The 23,425-nt window shown below is 31.7% G+C and overlaps 1 protein-coding gene across 2 annotated transcripts; it reads left to right on the plus strand.

Annotated features, from left to right (window-relative positions):
- Positions 1–564: 564 nt before the first annotated feature.
- Positions 565–22,564, plus strand: LOC144849894 (uncharacterized). 2 transcript variants are annotated; one of them, XM_078706997.1, is made up of 16 exons: positions 565–969; positions 8,570–8,950; positions 9,171–9,413; positions 10,354–10,380; positions 10,613–10,648; positions 10,847–10,906; positions 11,157–11,187; positions 11,436–11,516; positions 12,666–12,707; positions 13,470–13,535; positions 14,008–14,049; positions 14,459–14,503; positions 17,313–17,378; positions 17,851–17,892; positions 18,302–18,346; positions 21,190–22,564. In XM_078706997.1, exons 1-16 carry the CDS (start codon positions 888–890, stop codon positions 21,194–21,196), a joined length of 1,296 nt encoding a protein of 431 aa, XP_078563123.1. In that variant the 5' UTR covers positions 565–887; the 3' UTR covers positions 21,197–22,564. The 2 variants fall into 2 exon arrangements, with proteins under 2 accessions (XP_078563123.1, XP_078563124.1); XM_078706998.1 differs by lacking the exon at positions 10,354–10,380.
- Positions 22,565–23,425: the final 861 nt, after the last annotated feature.

A 23,425-nucleotide genomic window follows, 5' to 3' on the forward strand; every position in this document is an offset into this window, starting at 1 on the left:
TAGTTGAGAATTCTCAACTAGCCAGGATGGTATAGGAAATATAGCTCAAGAATATAGATAGGTAAAGAATCAACAGTACGCGCTGTTATACAAGATAGGAAACGCGGAAGTGCTTTCCGGTTTTTAGGCGGACCGTAATTAAGTGGTTGTTGGACTTTTTAAATTTTACACATCACATGCTTCGCCAGTAGGGCTGCATATAGGCTAGAAGTCAGTAACAACTAAAAATTAAATTCTTTTTTTCATTTATATTCCGACGGTACCTAGATTTAGGCTTCTAGGCCTATTAATCTACAATACACCACCACCGCCAAAAGGTAAACAAATGTCCATGTTTAGTTATGCATGAATCACCACCACGTGCCCTGAACATTTAAAGTTTAAAGATTGAAAACTATAAGGTCAAATCCCACAATTCTTATTGGTTACACAAAAAATATAATTCGTCACCACCAAGTAGTCGTCGCTGCGAAAATTCATTCGGTTTTTATTCGGTTATCTCCGGAACACAATACGCATTCCTCATTGGTTGCTGTTAGTCTATCAAATAGCGCCGAGCTTCCGATGAACACTATAATTTCATTTTTAATTCACCTATCTTATTTTTAAGGCAGTTTATCAGATGGGATAATTATTTAATAATCTTTGTGAATTTGTAACAAATAAGGCTCTATTAATTCTTAGTATTTGGATTTAAGGGAAATTCTACACACCGAAAGAACTGTCATTGATTCACTCATCGCGCTAGCTAGGAGAGGAGTCATTCGCGGCTGCGCCTTGTCGACTGGTGGTGTGGCCCGCCTCTCCGACAACAAAAGGGAGTTACTACTGAACTTAACTAATATTTTTTTGGAATGTAAAATACTTGTAACTGAAAATTATTAATTATGAGTGGAAGACCAAGAACAACGTCATTTGCAGATGCTAATAAAGCAGGAAGTTCTTTATACGGAGGATATAAAATTTCACGTAAGTTTAGTGCCAATTTTCTCGATCAAAAAAGAAAATGAGAAATGCATTGAGTGGGCTTAGACTAGCCTAGCCTAGTAGTTTCCGCTAGGCCTAGTATAGGCGGAAGCCGATCACTCCGGCCGCGCTTCACTCCGGCCGCGCTTCACTCCGGCCGCCGTATCAGTTTAGCGTGATGTTATGCACTCCGGCCGCTGTTCAATTTGACTTCCTGTGCAAAAGGGCCGTTAGTATGGAGCGCCCATATCTACGTTTTCTATACTGTTCAGTGTTATTATAACAAATTCTTGGTCAAAAGAATTAAAAGAAAAGAGAATTTAAATGGAACTAGGCCTAGTTGAATATTTATTAACAAAAATTGTACTTTTTTCATTAACATTCAAAGAAGTTGGAACTGCTTTTTCCTTCAATAACAATATTTAATTTCTTTCTTTGTACATTTTATAGCTTTATATTAACATTAAAAATTAGTTAAAAACCTTATTTTTATAACACTTTATCTTGCCAGTACCCATACTTACTAATTATAGTTAATAACAATATGTGTTATTTAATGTTTGAATAATATTTAATTTCTTTCTATGTACATTTTATGTTTAATGCTAGTAATACTGTAGGTCTAGTCAAATTGTCTGACATTGTGCGAGATAATGGGCGATCCAGCGTTTAAAAGAGATCTTGCTGAGCGGTTGCCCTGGTGATACTGGTCCCATAGACGTAGAAGTCTGGTTGTTGCACCTCGAGAAGCAGCACGTTGTACACGCGTCAGATCTTCTCTGTATACCAATTCAGCAGTAACTGCAACCTGCTCACTTTCCTTGTGCAATACTTCTAAAAGTAAGTACAGTTGAAGTTTAGCTGAAAGAAAATCGACAAGGTAATGGTTACTGTGTTCCGCAATGTTAGGCATATTTGAATTTTAACCTGTTGTGATGTAAATAAACTAACAGTTATTTTTTTTTTTAGGTATAGCAACTAAAATGCAATAGAGAAAAACAACAGTGTTCTTACCACGTCTACCTTTGCGGTTTAATCGATTATGATAGCCCTCGAGATCATTATTTGTCCTTGTAACTTGACCATACACTGTCCAGTCGTCCGGGGTAAACATGTTTCCTTCTATCCAAGTGGTCCGGTAATAGAACAGCAGGTCCCGGATCGCAGGTGTCGCACCAGCATTTCGTTGAAGGAAATAAAACATATTGGGGATATGTTCGCATGGCAATAACGGCAGTGCCATCAACTGTCTGACCAACTGGAAAGAGATAAAAGAAAACAAATTGTATAAAATTGAAGTATGCATTTTATAATCTAGGAATTCATGCTAGGTAAAAGTGATTTATAATCCTGAACTTACTTCATATGTACCAGCATCATTGGACGATGGCCTTTACTTTACTTCTGCTGCCTCTAGCTTATGGAATGACTTACCCGCCTCTATTAGGTCGTGTTCTTCCAATTCCACCTTCAAATCTGCCTCATCTTTTTCTTGAGAACTAAGATCTCATACACTGCGCCTTTAATCACTTTTCTTTAAATCCATTTAAAGCACAGATAGCTATATTGTCACAGAAGACTCCATACAATAACTGCACAGTCTTTTTATTTTTATTTTCTATGGTTGATATGTGATTACTAATCAGAAGGAATAAGTATAACATAAACCCCACACTCTCCTAATAAAGAGAAAAAAATATACTGTATGTTACGAATGTTTATTTTGATTCTCTACAAAAAACGTGTCTCGGTTGTAAAAGACTCATTGGGCGCTCCATAGCTGCGGCCGGAATGAATCGCGGCCGGAATGAATCGCGGCCGGATTGAAGCGCGACCGGAGTGAAGCGCGGCCGGAGTGATCTGTATTCGTATAGGCGCCTAGACTAGGCTATTCCATAGCTAGTCACACAGGCCTAGCTAGGTTGAAGCTATGCTTCATAGCATTAGTATTAGAATATTTGTTGAGGAGATTAGTATGAAAAAAAAAATCAACGAACAAAATATAGAAAACAAAGAACTAGGGCCTAGCCTAGCTAGCCTAGGCTAAAACATATTTATTTGGCAAATCAAATGACCCGTTCATTGATTTTTTTACATACATAGCCTAGTTCTTTGTTTTAACGCCGTGGTTAGGATTCCGGCACCGGAATTCAACTGCCCACCGTTAGGGAATCCGACACGCTATTGCGCATGCCTAGAGCGAAGTAATTATAGCGTGCACTAATGCCACAGACCGCGCACCACACCACCGCGAGAAAGTCGGACGTTGTTGTATTTACTGTAGCCTAGTTAGTCGTTGCGCGGGGGAGAGAGCGATGGATGAAACTTGGCCTAGGCCCTAGGCCATACATAAATTAAATAATTAAAATACGACTACGCCACGCGTTAAAATAATTATTATGATATTGATAAGAATCAGTATCTATCTAAGAATCGTAATGCTGTAATTTTATTAGACAGAGGAAGTATGAAGTTCGGAACGGGAGAAAAACGCAGGCCTACCCAGTCAGTGGCATAACGCTTGCATATTTCAAGAAATGTACGAAAGTGAATATAGCGTAGCGTTGCGACCCCGACTTCCCGAACAGTTCTGTTTTTTTTTTCACATCATATCCGCGCGGCGGCTGCCGTCAACAAATCAACTTGTATACGGGTGCACGTTATTACAGTATAATGCGTTATATGAAATCTTTTATTTTGTACTTGAAAATCATAAAACTAGTCATGTAATTATAAATCATAATTATATGAAGTTTATATATGAATGGGCTAGGCTAGTTCGCCGTGGCGCAGCTATTAATGATCTGTTAGCAAAGATGGTGTAGTATCGTTGCTGTTAGAGTCTGTAGATGATAGAGTATAGAGTCGCCGATTACCTCGCTCTGGGCATGCGCAATAGCGTGTCGGATTCCCTAACGCTGGGCAGTTGAGTTCCGGTGCCGGAATCCTAACCACGGCGTTGTTTTAATTGTTTACTATTATGGCCCTAATGGCCACTTCTCCTATCAGCTAGGCCTAGCCTAAGCTAGTAGGCTAGAGTACGTGTAGGCTGCTCCTCTTCGCCTATTATTAGTAAATTATTGATGCATGTCATGTGGAGTGGATGAAATGTTTGATTAACTAGCCTAGGCCTAGCAAACGGAAGTTTGGATACGGTACCGTATCTTTAGCCACAGCGTTTAATTAATGTGTCATATAGCTCATCATATATTCATTTAAAAGTTAAAAGTGCTTCTCCTTGTTCGTCTCTGTCCTTTAAATACAATTAATGGAAAGATGAAAACATTTTATATTGTAAAGTATCAAAAGTAGCAGATAGTGTTTAGGAAGATTACTGTATATTGGCAATGGCCTACAAATGATTATGGTTATATAAGCAAAAGTTATATATTGATTGATTGAATCGGGCATCACTATAAGCAAAGCTTTAAAATGTGATGTTGTCCTATGTAACAATTAAAAATTGGAAAAAAATTAAAAATAAATAAAATTATAATAAAAACAATAACAATAAGTAAATATATGTAAACAATAGAGACAATAAGCAATAATCATAAATGACAGTTGAATAAAAAAAAATATTAATAAATTATAATAACAATTTCAAATGTATGACCAGAATAGATCATTCATTAAAAAAAAACGATAATGATAAATATTTTGTTCATAATACGTTGTGATTTTAGGTATTAGAATATTTGTTGAGGAGATTAGTATGAATTGTTTTTTTAAATAGACCTATACTCTTTATTTTTCTTACTGAGTTTTCAAGGCTATTCCATGTCTTGGCACCCCTACTGTATAGCATACTCTGTTGTCCTATGGTTCTTTTTAGTACAGTAACAGTGGTATAGTTTTTTCGCGCCGCTGCTTTAGCCAGCTATGTCCCAAGAAGACATACTCAGAAGCTATATCAAGTGGTAGATAATAGTTCTACAGTAGTTCGGTATTCACAATGACTCCCATTTGACTGTCAATCTAGGCAGATATTAAAATACTGTCAGATAATCATTGAATTATGATCAAAACAGTGAATAGTAAAGTTTTTGTTTGTAATAAGATACAATTTTTTCACACTTGAATGTCCCATGTATCACTTGTTGACATCTAGGGTATTGCTAAACTGCGCAAACTGCGCAAACACTGCGCAAACTGCGCAAACACTGCGCAAACAACAAAAAAAGCTGCGCAAACCTCCTTCAAAACAATTATTATTGATTAGAACACAACTAGAACTATATAGGGAGACAATTTATGGGAAAACAAATTTGAAATTCCTTTAAGTTTGCCTTTTTTTGGGTGAAAAACTTTAATTTTTGGGAAAATTACTGATTTCACAGCGCAAACAACAAAAAAAGCTGCGCAAACCTCCTTCAAAACAATTAATATTGATAGAACACAACTAGAACTATATAGGGAGACAATTTATGGGAAAACAAATTTGAAATTCCTTTAAGTTTGCCTTTTTTTGGGTAAAAAACTTCAATTTTTGGGAAAATTACTGATTTCACAGCGCAAACAACAAAAAAAGCTGCGCAAACCTCCTTTAAATCAATTAATATTAATAAAAACACAACTAGAACTATATAGGGAGACAATTTATGAGAAAAAAAATTTGAAATTCCTTTAAGTTTGCCTTTTTTTTGGGTGAAAAACTTCAATTTTTGGGAAAATTACTGATTTCACAGCGCAAACCCCCCAAAAAAGCTGCGCAAACCTCCTTCAAACCAATTAATGTTTATTAGAACACAACTAGAACTATATAGGGAGACAATTTATGGGGAAAAAAAATTGAAATTCCTTTAAGTTTGCCTTTTTTTGGGTGAAAAACTTCAATTTTTTGGGAAAATTACTGATTTCACAGCGCAAACAACAAAAAAAGCTGCGCAAACCTCCTTTAAATCAATTAATATTTATTAGAACACAACTAGAACTATATAGGGAGACAATTTATGGGAACAAAATTGAAATTGCTGTATTAGTTTGCCTTTTTTTGGGGGAAAAACTTTAATTTTTTGCGAAAATTACAGATTTCACAGATTCAAAGGTTTGCGCAAACCCCCAAAAAAGCTGCGCAAACCTCCTTCAAATCAATTAAATTTCATTATTTTTTTTTTATTAATTACTTGCCATGATAGTCCTAGTCATGATAGAACCAATAATAAGTGATTTGGAAGAGGTTTGCGCAGGTTTTTTTTGGTTTGCGCGATTTACACTGTAAAATCTGACATTTCACCCAAAAAATTATGTTTTTCGCCCAAAAAAAAGGCCAACTTACAGCAATTTCATTATTTTTTTTTCATTAATTACTTGCCATGATAGTCCTAGTCATGATAGAACCAATAATAAGTGATTTGGAAGAGGTTTGCGCAGGTTTTTTTTGGTTTGCGCGATTTACACTGTAAAATCTGACATTTCACCCAAAAAATTATGTTTTTCGCCCAAAAAAAAGCCAACTTACAGCAATTTCATAATTTTTTTTTCATAAATTACTTGCTATGATAGTCCTAGTCATGATAGAAACAATAATAAGCCATTTGGAGGAGGTTTGCGCAGGGTTTTTTTTGGTTTGCGCTTGGTTTGCACTGTTTGCGCTTGGTTTGCGCAGTTTGCGCAGTTTAGCAATACCCGACATCTAGGCTTGATGAAGTGACCCTCAGACTTGACCTTAGCAATAAAATAAACTGTGACAGAACTTGAGTCTGTTTAATGGTCTAAAATTGGCTTTAATATAATTATTATTTAGACATCATTTTTATTTAAATTTTTTAATAAGCACATCACAGATTTACAGATTCAGTATTTCTATTTTTCAATTTCAATTGCACAATTATGACATATCAAAGTATTCATTCTTGTTGTATTTTACTTCAAATACAAAAGTTATTCACTTCCGTAAAAAAAAAAAATATTCACTTATAAAAAGATAATTTTAACCAAAAACCATTGTCTGACAGACAATTTAAGTGTTTTTTTTTTTCAGGTAAATACTTTTTTGGTTAACATGAATATTAACTATTATGTGACAATAAAATGACACATTAAAAAACAAATTTGAAAAAAAAAAATTTTTCAGGGGGACAATATATCTTTAAAACTGTTACGTCAACAAGCGAGTGGCGTTTTTTGTAAGAAATATTTCTTGTTTATTCCTGGTATCATAATTATGTGTTAATTCAATTGTTTGAAAGTAAGTGTCAAACGTAATTGAGAGCTGTTTATTATGAAATTGGAAATCTACAAAGTGGTTAGGATTCCGGCAGAATCAACGCAATTTGTTGGTCAATTGAAAATCCCTCATGCATGCACATTTGTATAAGCTCATGTACACAGTTTAACACCGATTTTTCCGACTGTTTGGCTGGCTTAGTGGTGTGGTACTGCAGCTAGGGGTCTAGTGATTTTGTAGGTTCAATTCTCGATCAATTTTTTAACTTTTTAATTAAAAAAATTGTATTTCATTGACCATCGTCTTTATCCATCATCGTCTTTACCCACCATTGCCTAGAGGGATGTTTTTTATAAGTTTTAGGTTTTAGTTCTCAGTGAAAAGTTTCTGTCGGAATATGTTAGTGTTACAATGGGCAGTTGATTTCCGATGCCGGAATCTTACCACGCATTAAATCTAGCCTAGAGTAGTAGAAGGCTTTTTTCTACTCTACTGTGTACGGATTCCCCTGTGTACTGTACTAGGCCTAGGCCCTAGCTATGGTGAACAGACGATCAGGGCCACGGACGATCATCATAGAGATGATTGGGCCCATTTTTTTATGTGCCCGATCGTCTTTTAAGTTGGGCCCAAACGTCCACAAAGTTGGGCCCAATAGTCTTAACATTGGAGGCCCGATAGCTAAAATTAAGATATTGAAATTCCCTTTTAAACAATGAATTTAACTGTCATGACAGAGCAAGTATCATTATTATAATGGTAGGCCCCTATGCATTTTTTGTATTAACGACAATAATAATGTCCTCTTAATAGGGACAATCAACCATTTGGCACACTCAAAGGTGTCCCCATCCCCTTAATATATCCACTTTTGTTTCATGGAAAAGTGTCCCATGAATAGAGGGTGTCCCAAAGAAGATTCTACCAGAGCCATATATATAAAGAGTTACGGCATTGCAGTAACTTTATAATTTTATTATTATTTTAACAAAAACCTTTAAACAAATTGAATGTTATGATATTAAATTCGATAGTTAAAGCCTTTTGAACGTTATACATTTTTAAAACAAAAGACTCAACTCCATACTCTACATAGGAATAGTTGGACACAAAAATGGCTTCTACTCCATTCAAAGTCGCAACTCTTTATATTATATGGCTCTGGATTCTACATTCTGTATGCGCTCTAGAACAAGGACTTCGCAATGAGATGATGATAAAAAATGATGCCATTTCCTGTTCAGTTTTTCCTCATTGATCGGCCAATATATTCTTTCAGATGTGGAAACGAAGTAAATCTTAATAATCTACAGATTGAAAATATTTGGTCATGTTATTAATCAATTAATTTCTTTTCTAAATTAATTGATCTTAGTGTGTTTTAATAATGTTTTTTTGTTAGTAAAAGTATTGATTATTTTCTTTTCTTTCCAGTGTTCCCCAGAGGATTTCTTCTTTGTGCATTAATCGGCTGTGCATACGGCGTAACAGTAGATTTGATTGTGCAACCCAGCAATACCATTGTTGAAAATCAAAGAATTGGTTTGCATTGTTCTTTTGAGAGGTCTCGGTCAACTTCTATCCTAGACCCATTATTCTTTTGGTACAAGATGGTTAACGGTACAAAACAAGATATTGGAAGACAACAAGGCTTATACACAGAAGTGTCGGACAAGACAAGAATGGCAATTTTGGAAAATGTTCTTATAATACATGAAGTAAAACGATCAGACTCTGGTGTTTACGAATGTGAAGTCAGTATAGTCGATGATGAGCCATCAAAAAACTCTTCCATAGGCGATGTTTCTGTATTCTGTAAGAATGAAACATTTTTTTTCATTTCGTTCCAACATTTAGTATAACAAGTAAAATACAGTTAATAACATTTCTGGAATTGATATAAAGAAAGCTAAAATAAAAGCTTCAATAAATGTAGTTGACTATTATACTGTATTGATAGCAAAGCCTTGGCTTTGTTAAAATTATGAATTACAGTTACCGTATGTAACTAACACATTAGTAATTTTGTTTTTAGACCTGGATTCCCCAAATATTAACTCATCTACAAATGATGGCATGCTGCAAATTACCTGTACCCGTGGTGATGCTTATCCAGATCCACTCCTTGAAATTTACAAAGATAGTAAAGAGATATTAATGAATAGTACCGAGACTTTGTTGAAATACTTGGCAATGGTGTCTGGCATTACAAGTTATTATTACTGTAGAGCGAGTAATGAAGCAGGAGAAATAGAAACAAAACTGATTATCGGTACAAGTGAGTATATTGTTTTTTTTTATTTTTACATTGGTAACATTGTATTGTACAAGCAAGGAGGGCAGTAAGAATTGTAAAAATATAATTAATATGGTATTATTAACCTCAACACTTACGACACTAATTGCTTCGTTAAATGTTTGCACATTCAACAAACTATTAACAACTTGTCTATTTTTGAACTTTTGTTTAGTGATGAAATTCTTCATTCAGTGATTAAAAAAAGGAAGAAAAATAGTACATCGTCTGTTTTCCATTGCTATTGATTAATAATTATATGATATTAAATTAATTTTGTGTATTCTTGTTCTGTAATATAAATGTAAGAGGATAATACAGGTTTTAATTTCTTTGTAGATCATACATCTCAAACTTATGGCATGTATTAATTAAGTATTTATATCAAAATCAAATTGTATGGGTATCAGTGGCTGAATCTCAATGGAGATACAAATAAAATAAGCAAATAGCACTAACCCTTCCTCAATGCGAGTAATTATTTATGATATACACTGTATACAAGTATACATGCATATTGAATATAACTTATGCTTGTTGATTATATGGTTGAAAGATACAGTAGCATGTTCAGGTTATAATAATAATGCAACGTCATCAATATATTAACTTATTGAAAATCAATAGGCAGTTTATGTTGGTATAATATCAATTTAAATTAAATAAAAATATTCATAAGATAACTTCATGAGTTAAAAGATATGTTATAGGCCTATTTCACAAAGTGGAGTTAAGTTGAATAGAACAGTCTAATGAAGTTTAAAAACATTCCTACTGCATAGGTTTTAGACAGATTTTCAAAATCTAAGATTGACCATGAGCTGGTCATTGAATATAACCATAGAATGAACAAATTGATTACTGTACTAAAATGTGAATGTGTGAAAAATGTATGCTCATGTAGACTGATCTTTTCCTCTAGGTTCAACTGTCTCTCCATCCAACGATGGTATGTGTAAAGTACTTTTCTTTATTAACATACAAAGTAAAATATAAATAATATAATTATTGTATTAGTAATATTATAATTATTGTTATTTTGATTATTATTTATTTATATTCAGACTTGATGTTGATGTTTTATTTTATAAATGTACTGAAATGGAAATAAAGGTGAATGTATCTCACAAAAGACAAAATCAAAATAACAGTAATAATAATAGCATTATCATTATTTATAGAAAAGCCTAGTGATAGCAGTGGCATGGATGATACTAGTAAGTGCAAATACTTTGTTATAAACCTTACGAGTAGAAGAATGTTTTGCAGACCTCAGTACAATGATACAACAGAAACAATATTTTGGATAATTGATACTCAACCTTTTCCATTATTATCATGTTGTAAAAAAGGAAGCAGTAATCTGTATCAACTAACACTATTATTAATAACTATTTGTACTGTTTTTTTTACAGATACAATTATTTTCTTAATTATTGTCATTGTAATCTTCATAATATTCATTTGCTACATCAGTAAGTGTTGATTTACTTTCAATATACTGTACTTATATTATTTATACATCTCTTTACTATGGTAGTTGTTGTTGTCATCATAACAATTTTTTTTCATTATCATTGCGATTTAAATTAGTATTTCACACATATTACTGGGTTTATACTGTCAGATATGGACCATTTTATAAGTTCATAATTATTGTTTATTATTGTATAAAATGGCATGTTATTTAATATCTGATATAACCTTTTCTTCTTTTCAAAACAGCTAACATTACTACAATGAGGAAATTATATCGGTAAGGATTTACTTTTACTTGTTTAAATAGTGATTAAATTAAACGAACACATTGTTTATGAATGGTAAAAATCTTAATATGGTTGAAAACTTTCATATGACGCAATTATTTTGATTTTAATAAATACTTTTGACATAGTAAATAATAACGGTTGAAATTCTTTCTGTTCTTACAACAAAGCAACATGTAACTGTCATGAGCCTTTGCATTTTAAATTTAATTCACATTTACTCATTTTTAAATCAAAGGAGGTCAAAAGGAATGGTAATTGAAATTGGTGGTTCAAATATTAGTATTACAGAGGAAATAAAAAAACGGCTGGAAGCTCTGTAAGTATCTGTGTATATGTTGTCAAATGTTGATATTGATTTGACACTTCATTCAAATTTTAGTAAACTTGTTATACGGTCACTATCACTATTTAGATTGCAATTTAACTAAAATCATCATGTTTTTGAGATATTACCTGTCAATTTTACATCTTTGTGATCATTGATCACCATTTTAAACTGAAAAATGAATATCTGCATCAAGTTATCTGGCGAGATAGGCTTCTTTACAAAAAGAAGCCCAGAGGTTGAGGTCTTGCAGTATATTTAAAATATGTTTAAAAAGAAGACAAGATTACTGCTAACGTACATTGTTTAGAAACAGATTTAGACTTTAATTTGTTCCAACGACACAATAGTGATTTGACAAACATTTCTGTGTCACCTTTTCATTGACTATATTTTTGATTGCAAATAAGAACTTTGCATTTTGTGACATATAGCCATGAAATTTAATTCAGTAGACTATTGGTATGTTCATAAAATATGCCTACTGTCCTTTTTCCAGGAACATGAATATTAGGTTGGGTGTGGTCTCTGTCAAGTATTTTGGAAGTTTACTGAAGAATAAAACATTGTTATAAACCTACTTTACTACATAAATACCAATATTATACAGTATAATGAAATACAGTAAAATAATAATTGACAAATTATGACAAAATACTAATGAAATTGGACAGATATTGTTAAAACTGTATTAAGAATAAAAAAAAGCTATCCAATACCAACTAGTATAATATTTGATGAAATGACATGATGGATGCCCATGTTAAGTGTGGTTTGTTTTGAAATCCAAAATGACCACTTCTCCTGGTCAAATTGTTGGCACCCATTTCATTTGATACCCTAATGAACAAGGCCATATACTGTACATGGCTGCGTTCGCGCGCTCAAGTTAGTGTTTACCGACCGACCGACCAACCAACCGACATAGTGAGCTGTAGAGTCGCGTTGAACGTGACTAATAACTGTACCAAGTTTTAGAATGTTTTCACAATTTGAAGGATTTACCTCAACTACTACCTGGTTTTAACAAAGTATTATTACTGTAAAGTAAATCTAGGCCTATTATGTGTTTTTTATAAATATTTTTGTTATATTATTTTTTATTTGAATTAAATAAAACTGTTCTAATTTTTTAAATAGGTTACAGGAGCATGAACAAGAACATGAGGACAGTTTTTCTTGGTAAGTACCAGGGAAGTACTAATCATCTGTAACTGTAACCTACAAATGGCTTGGTTCAACCTGGTTGTATGTGTTTCTTAGTTAATTTTCTCTTTAGCTGTGGAAAACTTGTGCCATTAACTTTATAATGGAAGAAGGGGAGTGGTTGCGATAATTAGTTTAGACCTTCATTTGTGAAATTATCTTTTTTTCTATGGTCAAATGGTCTCTATACTAACTAAATATAGTACATTTCTTGGCTATTTAAAAAAAAAAACAATTCATTTATGTTACAATAACTTTCATTATTCTCCTATTAATAAAAATCAAGTTTTAAAAATTAAGCAAAGTACGGAATTTTTTATAATACTATATACAAAAAAAAGTCAAATAATATTGTACTTTGTCTCCAATTGACAAAATATAGCCTTTGATTGCTCTTGGTCTATGATTTTAATAGCTAGACCTAACCTACCACTACTGTTTTGTGTATAATTTCTTACACCATTTTTAATACCAGTTGGAGACAATTTGGCCGGCAAAATTGATCAAAGACAAAATAATATAATATAAAGAGTGTTCACGTTGTAATTAGTGTGCCGGGAAAATGATAATTACTAGGCTACAGTGGCATTAAGCAAGTGTAGAAAACACATTTTGTTTATAATTATTAAAAAGGTTAAAAACTCTGGGGGTGAATTCTTGTCTATGCTCACAACAAAACAACTTCCAATTACCAAAAACCCTGTTTAGATTAACTTCTTATTTACTATTTTCTGATAGCCCACAACATGGACATGCACATGCATGCTCAACTGGGATGGATGAACCTGGGGAAAATGACTGTTCGTAAGTATGCATTTAATATTGCTTAAAGATTTGTAATTGACATTCTCGTCCATACTTTATTTTCTTTTGTAAACACATGGAACTTCTGTAGGCCTACTACAGCAGTATACAAATAACGCACAAGTCAGAGTGTGTTAGATGCAGTGCACTTGAGGGTATTTACAATGGTGCGACATGCACGACATTGTCAATACCTTGAGTGCGTCGCAAATTGATTTGTATTTATATAAGGAAGCCAAAAAACTTTGTTAATATAGTTTGCTAGAGCGTGCAGGTAAACCATTTCTGGCTTCCCAACTATAGGGGTTGAAATCCTAAAACAACTTCCAATTGCCATAAAGCCTTTGTAAATTTTTAGATTTACTTCTCAATTACTGTTTTCCGACATTTTAAAATTAAATACACATTTTATGATTTACAATTCATAAGCTTTGTATATTTTTAATAGTTCACATTTATTATTTTTTGATAGCTTAAATGTCTCGGGAGGAAGACTATCAAGTGCGGAAAGGTCGTAAGTATTCTCATAATAGTACTTTGTCTCTACGATGTAGGCTGTTGATAAAACATTTTAAGGATCCAATATATATTTGTTACTGGTGGTTGCTGGTTGCTCAGTGCAGCGTAATCATGAGTGAGACGCTATCGTGAAATCTCATCCAATCTATCCCATTCATTTAGTATGTATAATTTGGGTAGTTCTAGTTCACCATCATCTCTGTTGTGGTATTTTCTTAAATTTTTGGATTCTTTGATTTTCCTGTCCTTCCGTGAGGATTTAGTGGTTATTGATATACCAAAAGGGGATTTTTAACACTAATTGATTAATGCTTTTGTATGTTAAGATTTACTTATATCATGGAGAAATAAGTTAAAGTCCTAACTTATTTCTCCATGCTTATATTTACTATAATTTTGTTTAGGAGGTCAGATGGTAGCAGGGAAAGTAAAACAAGTAAGGACACTCTGTAAGTATTTGTGTATATGTTGTCAACTGTATTTAAAATAGATATATTTATTGAATACAGTTAGTACATTTTGTCACTTAGTATAATATACAAATAAGGAATGTTTATGAGTGCAGTGGTGCAAATAATTTCATGAAGTGAAAGATAAAAGTTTATATTTTTAATTAAAAGGTTTTTGTATTTCAATCGTTCTTGCAGTTAAAAAACCTGAATTACAACAATCGTTACAATTTATAAAATAGTAAAAATTGAATAAACATAATTATAACATTTAACATTACAATTAACATAACTATCAATTACATACAATTACAATTTATAATATATCCAGTATATAAAATACAATTATTAGAATAGCTTGGCAGGTTATTGCTAAACACCGTAAACCTCCCAAAAAACATAGCAAACCCCATCGAACTAATATAAAAGATACTGAATCGAATAGTTCAAATAAGAATACATTTTTGTTGTTAACTAGGCCTACATATTTTGGGGTAAAACATCCATTTTTTGGTTTAAAATAATTGCTAAACCATGCAAACCTCTAAAAACACATAGCAAACCACATCGAACCAACATAAAGTTTACTGAATCATGTAGTGTAGCCTACTACACACTTGATGTTAATTTTTAAAAAAAGAATACATTTTTGTTCTTAACTACTTACTGATTTTAGGGGTAAAACACCTTTTTGTGATTAAAAATTTCTCAACCTCCTTAAAAATAATTGCTTAATTTTTAATTTTATAAATTGTAACATAGCAAACCCCACCAAACCAACATAAAAGCTACTGAATCATGTACACACATTTTTTTCAATTTTTTTTTGTAAAAATCCAACTGAACCAACATACACTAAAAAAAGTGTTTGATTTTTGTTGATGTGATTAATGTTACTTCTAGATATTTATTGGTTTACATTAGTGGGTAATGTTAGTGGGTGAAGCAACTGTTATTTATTTTCCATTTTTTAGAACCATAGAGGTTACAAAATAATTTAGAAAAGTAATTATAATGCCTTAAGAATAGTCTACACTAGCTAACTTTTGTTTGCAAACAAAGTTTGCCACTGAAGAAGGTTGTGCTACTTGAGGTTCTCCATCTGAAGATGATGATTTTATTTATTTACCATACAAAGTTAACAAATACAAAAAATGCAATCATTTGTATGGTACCAGGTATATAGCCCTCTAAATCCAAAAAGGTTTCCGGCTAACCTCAAATGGTCAACCACCAGTAACCACAACCCCCTCCAAACTTGGAGTTTGCTTGTGTAGACTATGCTTAAACCATACTTTACCGGTTTGTAGTAGAGGTTCCTTCCGTAAGAACGAAATAGATAAAAAGAGACAACAAAGTCAAGATAATGTTGCAATGACTAAAAAGAACTACAGTGAAAGACATTTAAACAAAGTTGAACATTATCCACAGACAAGTCTTGTAAGTACATAATAAGCCCATAACAAGTTAAACTTTTCAAACGTCTTAAAACAATGCAGCTAACAATGTATTAAACAAAGTTGCATTTCCTTATAAAATGGAAGTTTCAATTCAATTTAATTTCCACACTAAAACATGATTTGACGTGTCATAGTAAAAAGTGTAATTTATGGGTTTGATTTTTTTACATTTCATACAGAAAGATAATGAGACCTGCATTCATTTTGATTCATCAATATTGAATTTCTATTATCTTTTTTTGGTAATTGCAAAAAATGCTAAATCAATTAGTAAAATGCCTTTTTTTTTTCTATTTAGACCTAAACCTTCATAATGTTAGTACATAGCTTTCTTGATAGATTACTTTATTATTAGTTTTTACAATTGCTAAATAAATTTAATTTTATTTACATTTTCTTTAACTGAGAGACTACTATTACATTGATGCAGTACTGGTAGTTGGATTAATATAAAATTAATATCTTGACTGATTTGGCCTATAGGCATTCGACAGGTAGTATGCCTACCTGTAACTTATACAGATTTTTTAGCTGTAGATCTTATAATTTAGTAAAATGCACTCATGTCTCCAAAATCTGAATAAAATTAATAATAAGATTAAATATTTTGAATTGCTTCAAACGTTACATTGTTTGTTTGGCAAGAGTACATTGTATACAATGTCATTGTATGCTGATTTTAAACTGCAGTTTTGCATTTCGTTTATTAAGCAACTTCATTGCAATGTTAAAAGCATTTATTTCCCAGGCTATAAGGTTTTTATTATTATCTTTTTTTCTATGGTCAAATGGTCTCTATACTAACTAAATATAGTACATTTCTTGGCTATTTAAAAAAAAAAACAATTCATTTATGTTACAATAACTTTCATTATTCTCCTATTAATAAAAATCAAGTTTTAAAAATTAAGCAAAGTACGGAATTTTTTATAATACTATATACAAAAAAAAGTCAAATAATATTGTACTTTGTCTCCAATTGACAAAATATAGCCTTTGATTGCTCTTGGTCTATGATTTTAATAGCTAGACCTAACCTACCACTACTGTTTTGTGTATAATTTCTTACACCATTTTTAATACCAGTTGGAGACAATTTGGCCGGCAAAATTGATCAAAGACAAAATAATATAATATAAAGAGTGTTCACGTTGTAATTAGTGTGCCGGGAAAATGATAATTACTAGGCTACAGTGGCATTAAGCAAGTGTAGAAAACACATTTTGTTTATAATTATTAAAAAGGTTAAAAACTCTGGGGGTGAATTCTTGTCTATGCTCACAACAAAACAACTTCCAATTACCAAAAACCCTGTTTAGATTAACTTCTTATTTACTATTTTCTGATAGCCCACAACATGGACATGCACATGCATGCTCAACTGGGATGGATGAACCTGGGGAAAATGACTGTTCGTAAGTATGCATTTAATATTGCTTAAAGATTTGTAATTGACATTCTCGTCCATACTTTATTTTCTTTTGTAAACACATGGAACTTCTGTAGGCCTACTACAGCAGTATACAAATAACGCACAAGTCAGAGTGTGTTAGATGCAGTGCACTTGAGGGTATTTACAATGGTGCGACATGCACGACATTGTCAATACCTTGAGTGCGTCGCAAATTGATTTGTATTTATATAAGGAAGCCAAAAAACTTTGTTAATATAGTTTGCTAGAGCGTGCAGGTAAACCATTTCTGGCTTCCCAACTATAGGGGTTGAAATCCTAAAACAACTTCCAATTGCCATAAAGCCTTTGTAAATTTTTAGATTTACTTCTCAATTACTGTTTTCCGACATTTTAAAATTAAATACACATTTTATGATTTACAATTCATAAGCTTTGTATATTTTTAATAGTTCACATTTATTATTTTTTGATAGCTTAAATGTCTCGGGAGGAAGACTATCAAGTGCGGAAAGGTCGTAAGTATTCTCATAATAGTACTTTGTCTCTACGATGTAGGCTGTTGATAAAACATTTTAAGGATCCAATATATATTTGTTACTGGTGGTTGCTGGTTGCTCAGTGCAGCGTAATCATGAGTGAGACGCTATCGTGAAATCTCATCCAATCTATCCCATTCATTTAGTATGTATAATTTGGGTAGTTCTAGTTCACCATCATCTCTGTTGTGGTATTTTCTTAAATTTTTGGATTCTTTGATTTTCCTGTCCTTCCGTGAGGATTTAGTGGTTATTGATATACCAAAAGGGGATTTTTAACACTAATTGATTAATGCTTTTGTATGTTAAGATTTACTTATATCATGGAGAAATAAGTTAAAGTCCTAACTTATTTCTCCATGCTTATATTTACTATAATTTTGTTTAGGAGGTCAGATGGTAGCAGGGAAAGTAAAACAAGTAAGGACACTCTGTAAGTATTTGTGTATATGTTGTCAACTGTATTTAAAATAGATATATTTATTGAATACAGTTAGTACATTTTGTCACTTAGTATAATATACAAATAAGGAATGTTTATGAGTGCAGTGGTGCAAATAATTTCATGAAGTGAAAGATAAAAGTTTATATTTTTAATTAAAAGGTTTTTGTATTTCAATCGTTCTTGCAGTTAAAAAACCTGAATTACAACAATCGTTACAATTTATAAAATAGTAAAAATTGAATAAACATAATTATAACATTTAACATTACAATTAACATAACTATCAATTACATACAATTACAATTTATAATATATCCAGTATATAAAATACAATTATTAGAATAGCTTGGCAGGTTATTGCTAAACACCGTAAACCTCCCAAAAAACATAGCAAACCCCATCGAACTAATATAAAAGATACTGAATCGAATAGTTCAAATAAGAATACATTTTTGTTGTTAACTAGGCCTACATATTTTGGGGTAAAACATCCATTTTTTGGTTTAAAATAATTGCTAAACCATGCAAACCTCTAAAAACACATAGCAAACCACATCGAACCAACATAAAGTTTACTGAATCATGTAGTGTAGCCTACTACACACTTGATGTTAATTTTTAAAAAAAGAATACATTTTTGTTCTTAACTACTTACTGATTTTAGGGGTAAAACACCTTTTTGTGATTAAAAATTTCTCAACCTCCTTAAAAATAATTGCTTAATTTTTAATTTTATAAATTGTAACATAGCAAACCCCACCAAACCAACATAAAAGCTACTGAATCATGTACACACATTTTTTTCAATTTTTTTTTGTAAAAATCCAACTGAACCAACATACACTAAAAAAAGTGTTTGATTTTTGTTGATGTGATTAATGTTACTTCTAGATATTTATTGGTTTACATTAGTGGGTAATGTTAGTGGGTGAAGCAACTGTTATTTATTTTCCATTTTTTAGAACCATAGAGGTTACAAAATAATTTAGAAAAGTAATTATAATGCCTTAAGAATAGTCTACACTAGCTAACTTTTGTTTGCAAACAAAGTTTGCCACTGAAGAAGGTTGTGCTACTTGAGGTTCTCCATCTGAAGATGATGATTTTATTTATTTACCATACAAAGTTAACAAATACAAAAAATGCAATCATTTGTATGGTACCAGGTATATAGCCCTCTAAATCCAAAAAGGTTTCCGGCTAACCTCAAATGGTCAACCACCAGTAACCACAACCCCCTCCAAACTTGGAGTTTGCTTGTGTAGACTATGCTTAAACCATACTTTACCGGTTTGTAGTAGAGGTTCCTTCCGTAAGAACGAAATAGATAAAAAGAGACAACAAAGTCAAGATAATGTTGCAATGACTAAAAAGAACTACAGTGAAAGACATTTAAACAAAGTTGAACATTATCCACAGACAAGTCTTGTAAGTACATAATAAGCCCATAACAAGTTAAACTTTTCAAACGTCTTAAAACAATGCAGCTAACAATGTATTAAACAAAGTTGCATTTCCTTATAAAATGGAAGTTTCAATTCAATTTAATTTCCACACTAAAACATGATTTGACGTGTCATAGTAAAAAGTGTAATTTATGGGTTTGATTTTTTTACATTTCATACAGAAAGATAATGAGACCTGCATTCATTTTGATTCATCAATATTGAATTTCTATTATCTTTTTTTGGTAATTGCAAAAAATGCTAAATCAATTAGTAAAATGCCTTTTTTTTTTCTATTTAGACCTAAACCTTCATAATGTTAGTACATAGCTTTCTTGATAGATTACTTTATTATTAGTTTTTACAATTGCTAAATAAATTTAATTTTATTTACATTTTCTTTAACTGAGAGACTACTATTACATTGATGCAGTACTGGTAGTTGGATTAATATAAAATTAATATCTTGACTGATTTGGCCTATAGGCATTCGACAGGTAGTATGCCTACCTGTAACTTATACAGATTTTTTAGCTGTAGATCTTATAATTTAGTAAAATGCACTCATGTCTCCAAAATCTGAATAAAATTAATAATAAGATTAAATATTTTGAATTGCTTCAAACGTTACATTGTTTGTTTGGCAAGAGTACATTGTATACAATGTCATTGTATGCTGATTTTAAACTGCAGTTTTGCATTTCGTTTATTAAGCAACTTCATTGCAATGTTAAAAGCATTTATTTCCCAGGCTATAAGGTTTTGAGCTAAGATCTTCAATTCTAAAGTCTCGCTGTCACCATCAACACTTCGTTGCCAGAAAATGTCACATCTATGATTCATTGATAATGCTTATTATGAACATCGAAACCATAATTACCAAGACAAGATATCACATCACACTTTCCAGAGTTTATTTAAAACTCAAAATATATGTTGAATTATTTTATTTTCACATTATTATCTCTCATTCAAAACCTCTATTACGAAACTTTCTTTTTAAAAATTAACTTACAATTAACTTTTGCTTTAATGGAAAAAATTGTGGAATAGGCCTACTTTTAAAAATGAGTTAATTTTTTGGAAGTTGTTTTGTGTGTAAAAACTAAAAACTGGTGTTATATTAAGTTATGAAAATATTTTTCAGCATTGTTACTTGTATTATAATATTGATGTTTTCTGTTGCTTATAGTTTTATTTCAGTTTATTATTTATTATATTTTTGTTTTACTTGATTCTTTATTTAATAAAAAAGAATCTAAATCTTGAACCACAAAATTAAACTAATATTTCACCTGCTTAAATTGTGTTTGAAAAAGAACATGTTGCCATTCATATACACATTTATTGCAATTTGTCTCGAATGTTTTCAATAATATGTTTCAGAATGTAGAAGGCTTACATTATGCTGACTTGGATTTTACACGGCATGCACGTCACTCCAGGAGTTCAAAAGATGACATAATACACACAGAAGAGACTACATTGTACTGCAGCATAACTCACCATCATTCGAAATGATTAATTTAAAACAAATTCGCCATAAAAGTTATTTATTTAAGTTGTCATGGAACATTATTACCACGATAATAAAATTCAGAATTTGGTGTAGAAAACATAGTTTTACTACTACACCAAACATAGTTTTACTACTCCATGTTATGAATGCTTAGCAATATGGTAGTTTAGTTTTTTAGGATTTTTTTAATTTTTCTGGCGAATATGTTCCCTGGCTGTTATAATAAATGACAAAAATGACGATGTATTGCTTAAATTATTCAACGAATGTGGCGAAGAGTATGTATGTATACAGTGTATGTATACAGTGTCTCTTGTTTATCGTATCTGTCTTATACAAACGTTTGAATAGAATACATTATGATAATTATTAATTAATTACAATTCTTTAAAGAATAAAGTTTATATATGGTATGGTAGAGCGTTTATAATATAGTAATTTTAAAATAATTAAAATTATAATAATTTAATTATTACAAATTGTATATTACTAATCATAGTGAACCAAACAAGCCCTTCTATTTTGTATATAGATATCGTCTATGTTCTGAATCATTTTTATTTTATTTGTTTGCTAAGCAACTCAAATTCTTGTTGGAACGTCACTGCTGTATCATCTTGGAGTATTGACAAATAGCCAATATTAGGAAGGTTTTCGGGGTAGGAGCTTAGTATAAACAGGCCTTCAATTAACTAATTTGAGCTTTTAAGTTACAACCAATACGACAACGTGTATTCAGTTGTTGATACACATCCGCGTGAATTGAAGGTAATTGATAGGCCTGGTGTGGACAATTATGCTTGTCAATTCATGTATTAGCCTATATATTTTTAATGTCAATGTATTTTATCGTAATGTAATTTATCTTGTCTATGTATTTTATTGGAATGTAAAAGGGCCATTTATAAATAAAGTTGAAATAAAAAATGTTTTAAAAAAGCATTGTAATATAAAACCGAATTAGATAAACAATTGTGTAAACGGATTGCACACTGTAAAGATAGCTGTAGATAATGAAAGAAAAATGTGGAACAAACCAATATATATATTATATATGTATAGATAGGATATTATGTAAATATATGAATACGAATAGACAATTTGTAAACAGATGATACAAAAAATATGTAGGCCTTTGTTAATGGTGTAAAGTAAAGAGAAGATGGGTTGTAGTTAGTTAATTGTATACACTTTGATTAAGTTTCAGATTTTGCTTGTTGTCAATAAACCACTTCAAATCCACTTTAATATTTGGAAATATTTTGTTGCATTTTGTATAACTTTTGTAAAATATAAGTACAGTAGAAAGACTGATCAACCAATCTGATAAATTGGCAGCGTACTGCAATCGGAATGAAACACTTTGATTTTTTTTGTAAAGCTTTTATAACTGTCGGTCCGTATAAATTGTCTAAACACCGTTTAAATCAATATGATCAGTTAAACATGCGATGGTAGAATAAGATGTCAAATAAGTTAGACTATTTATATTATAATGGCTACAATGTTCCTTTAAAATCGGACGATAATTACAAATCGTTTTCTTATAGCCTAGACGTAACAATTATTTTACTGCCCGGCAAGGTATCGTACGGGTTTTATATGAGAGGCAATGGTAGCATTATATATAATTGGATGTCCACATGAAAGTTGTAGTGATGTGACGGAAAACAATTCGTTACACCTACTCCCGTGAGTGCAATTGGGCATCTCAGCTATTACTGTAAGTTTCGATATACGTACTTCGTTCTGTGGTGATGACATCGATAGAAAATGTTGGGTAGCATAATGGCAGGTTATGCAATGTAGGCCTTTTTGTCAAACGCTAAACGTTTATTTAAACGTTTAATAGGCCTACACGTTGCGAACAAAAATTAGCACTGTGCTTAAAAGTTTGTTAACCTAAAGAATAGCCGTGACATATAATATTAAAATGGTAATACCTCTACTAATTAACTTGTTGCGATTAAAGGCTTACCCACGTAAGAGAGGATAGAAAAGGAGTGCCCATGTTCGTCGGAAGTATTGAACGTTGAAGAATGCTACGAAGTTATGACGATGTCTAGCAGCTTTTCCTGTCAGTGATTGCCCTTTATAATCCGG

This window comes from Antedon bifida, chromosome 8, assembly GCF_963402885.1.
Source record: "Antedon bifida chromosome 8, ecAntBifi1.1, whole genome shotgun sequence".
In the NCBI taxonomy this organism is placed as follows: Eukaryota; Metazoa; Echinodermata; class Crinoidea; order Comatulida; family Antedonidae; genus Antedon; species Antedon bifida.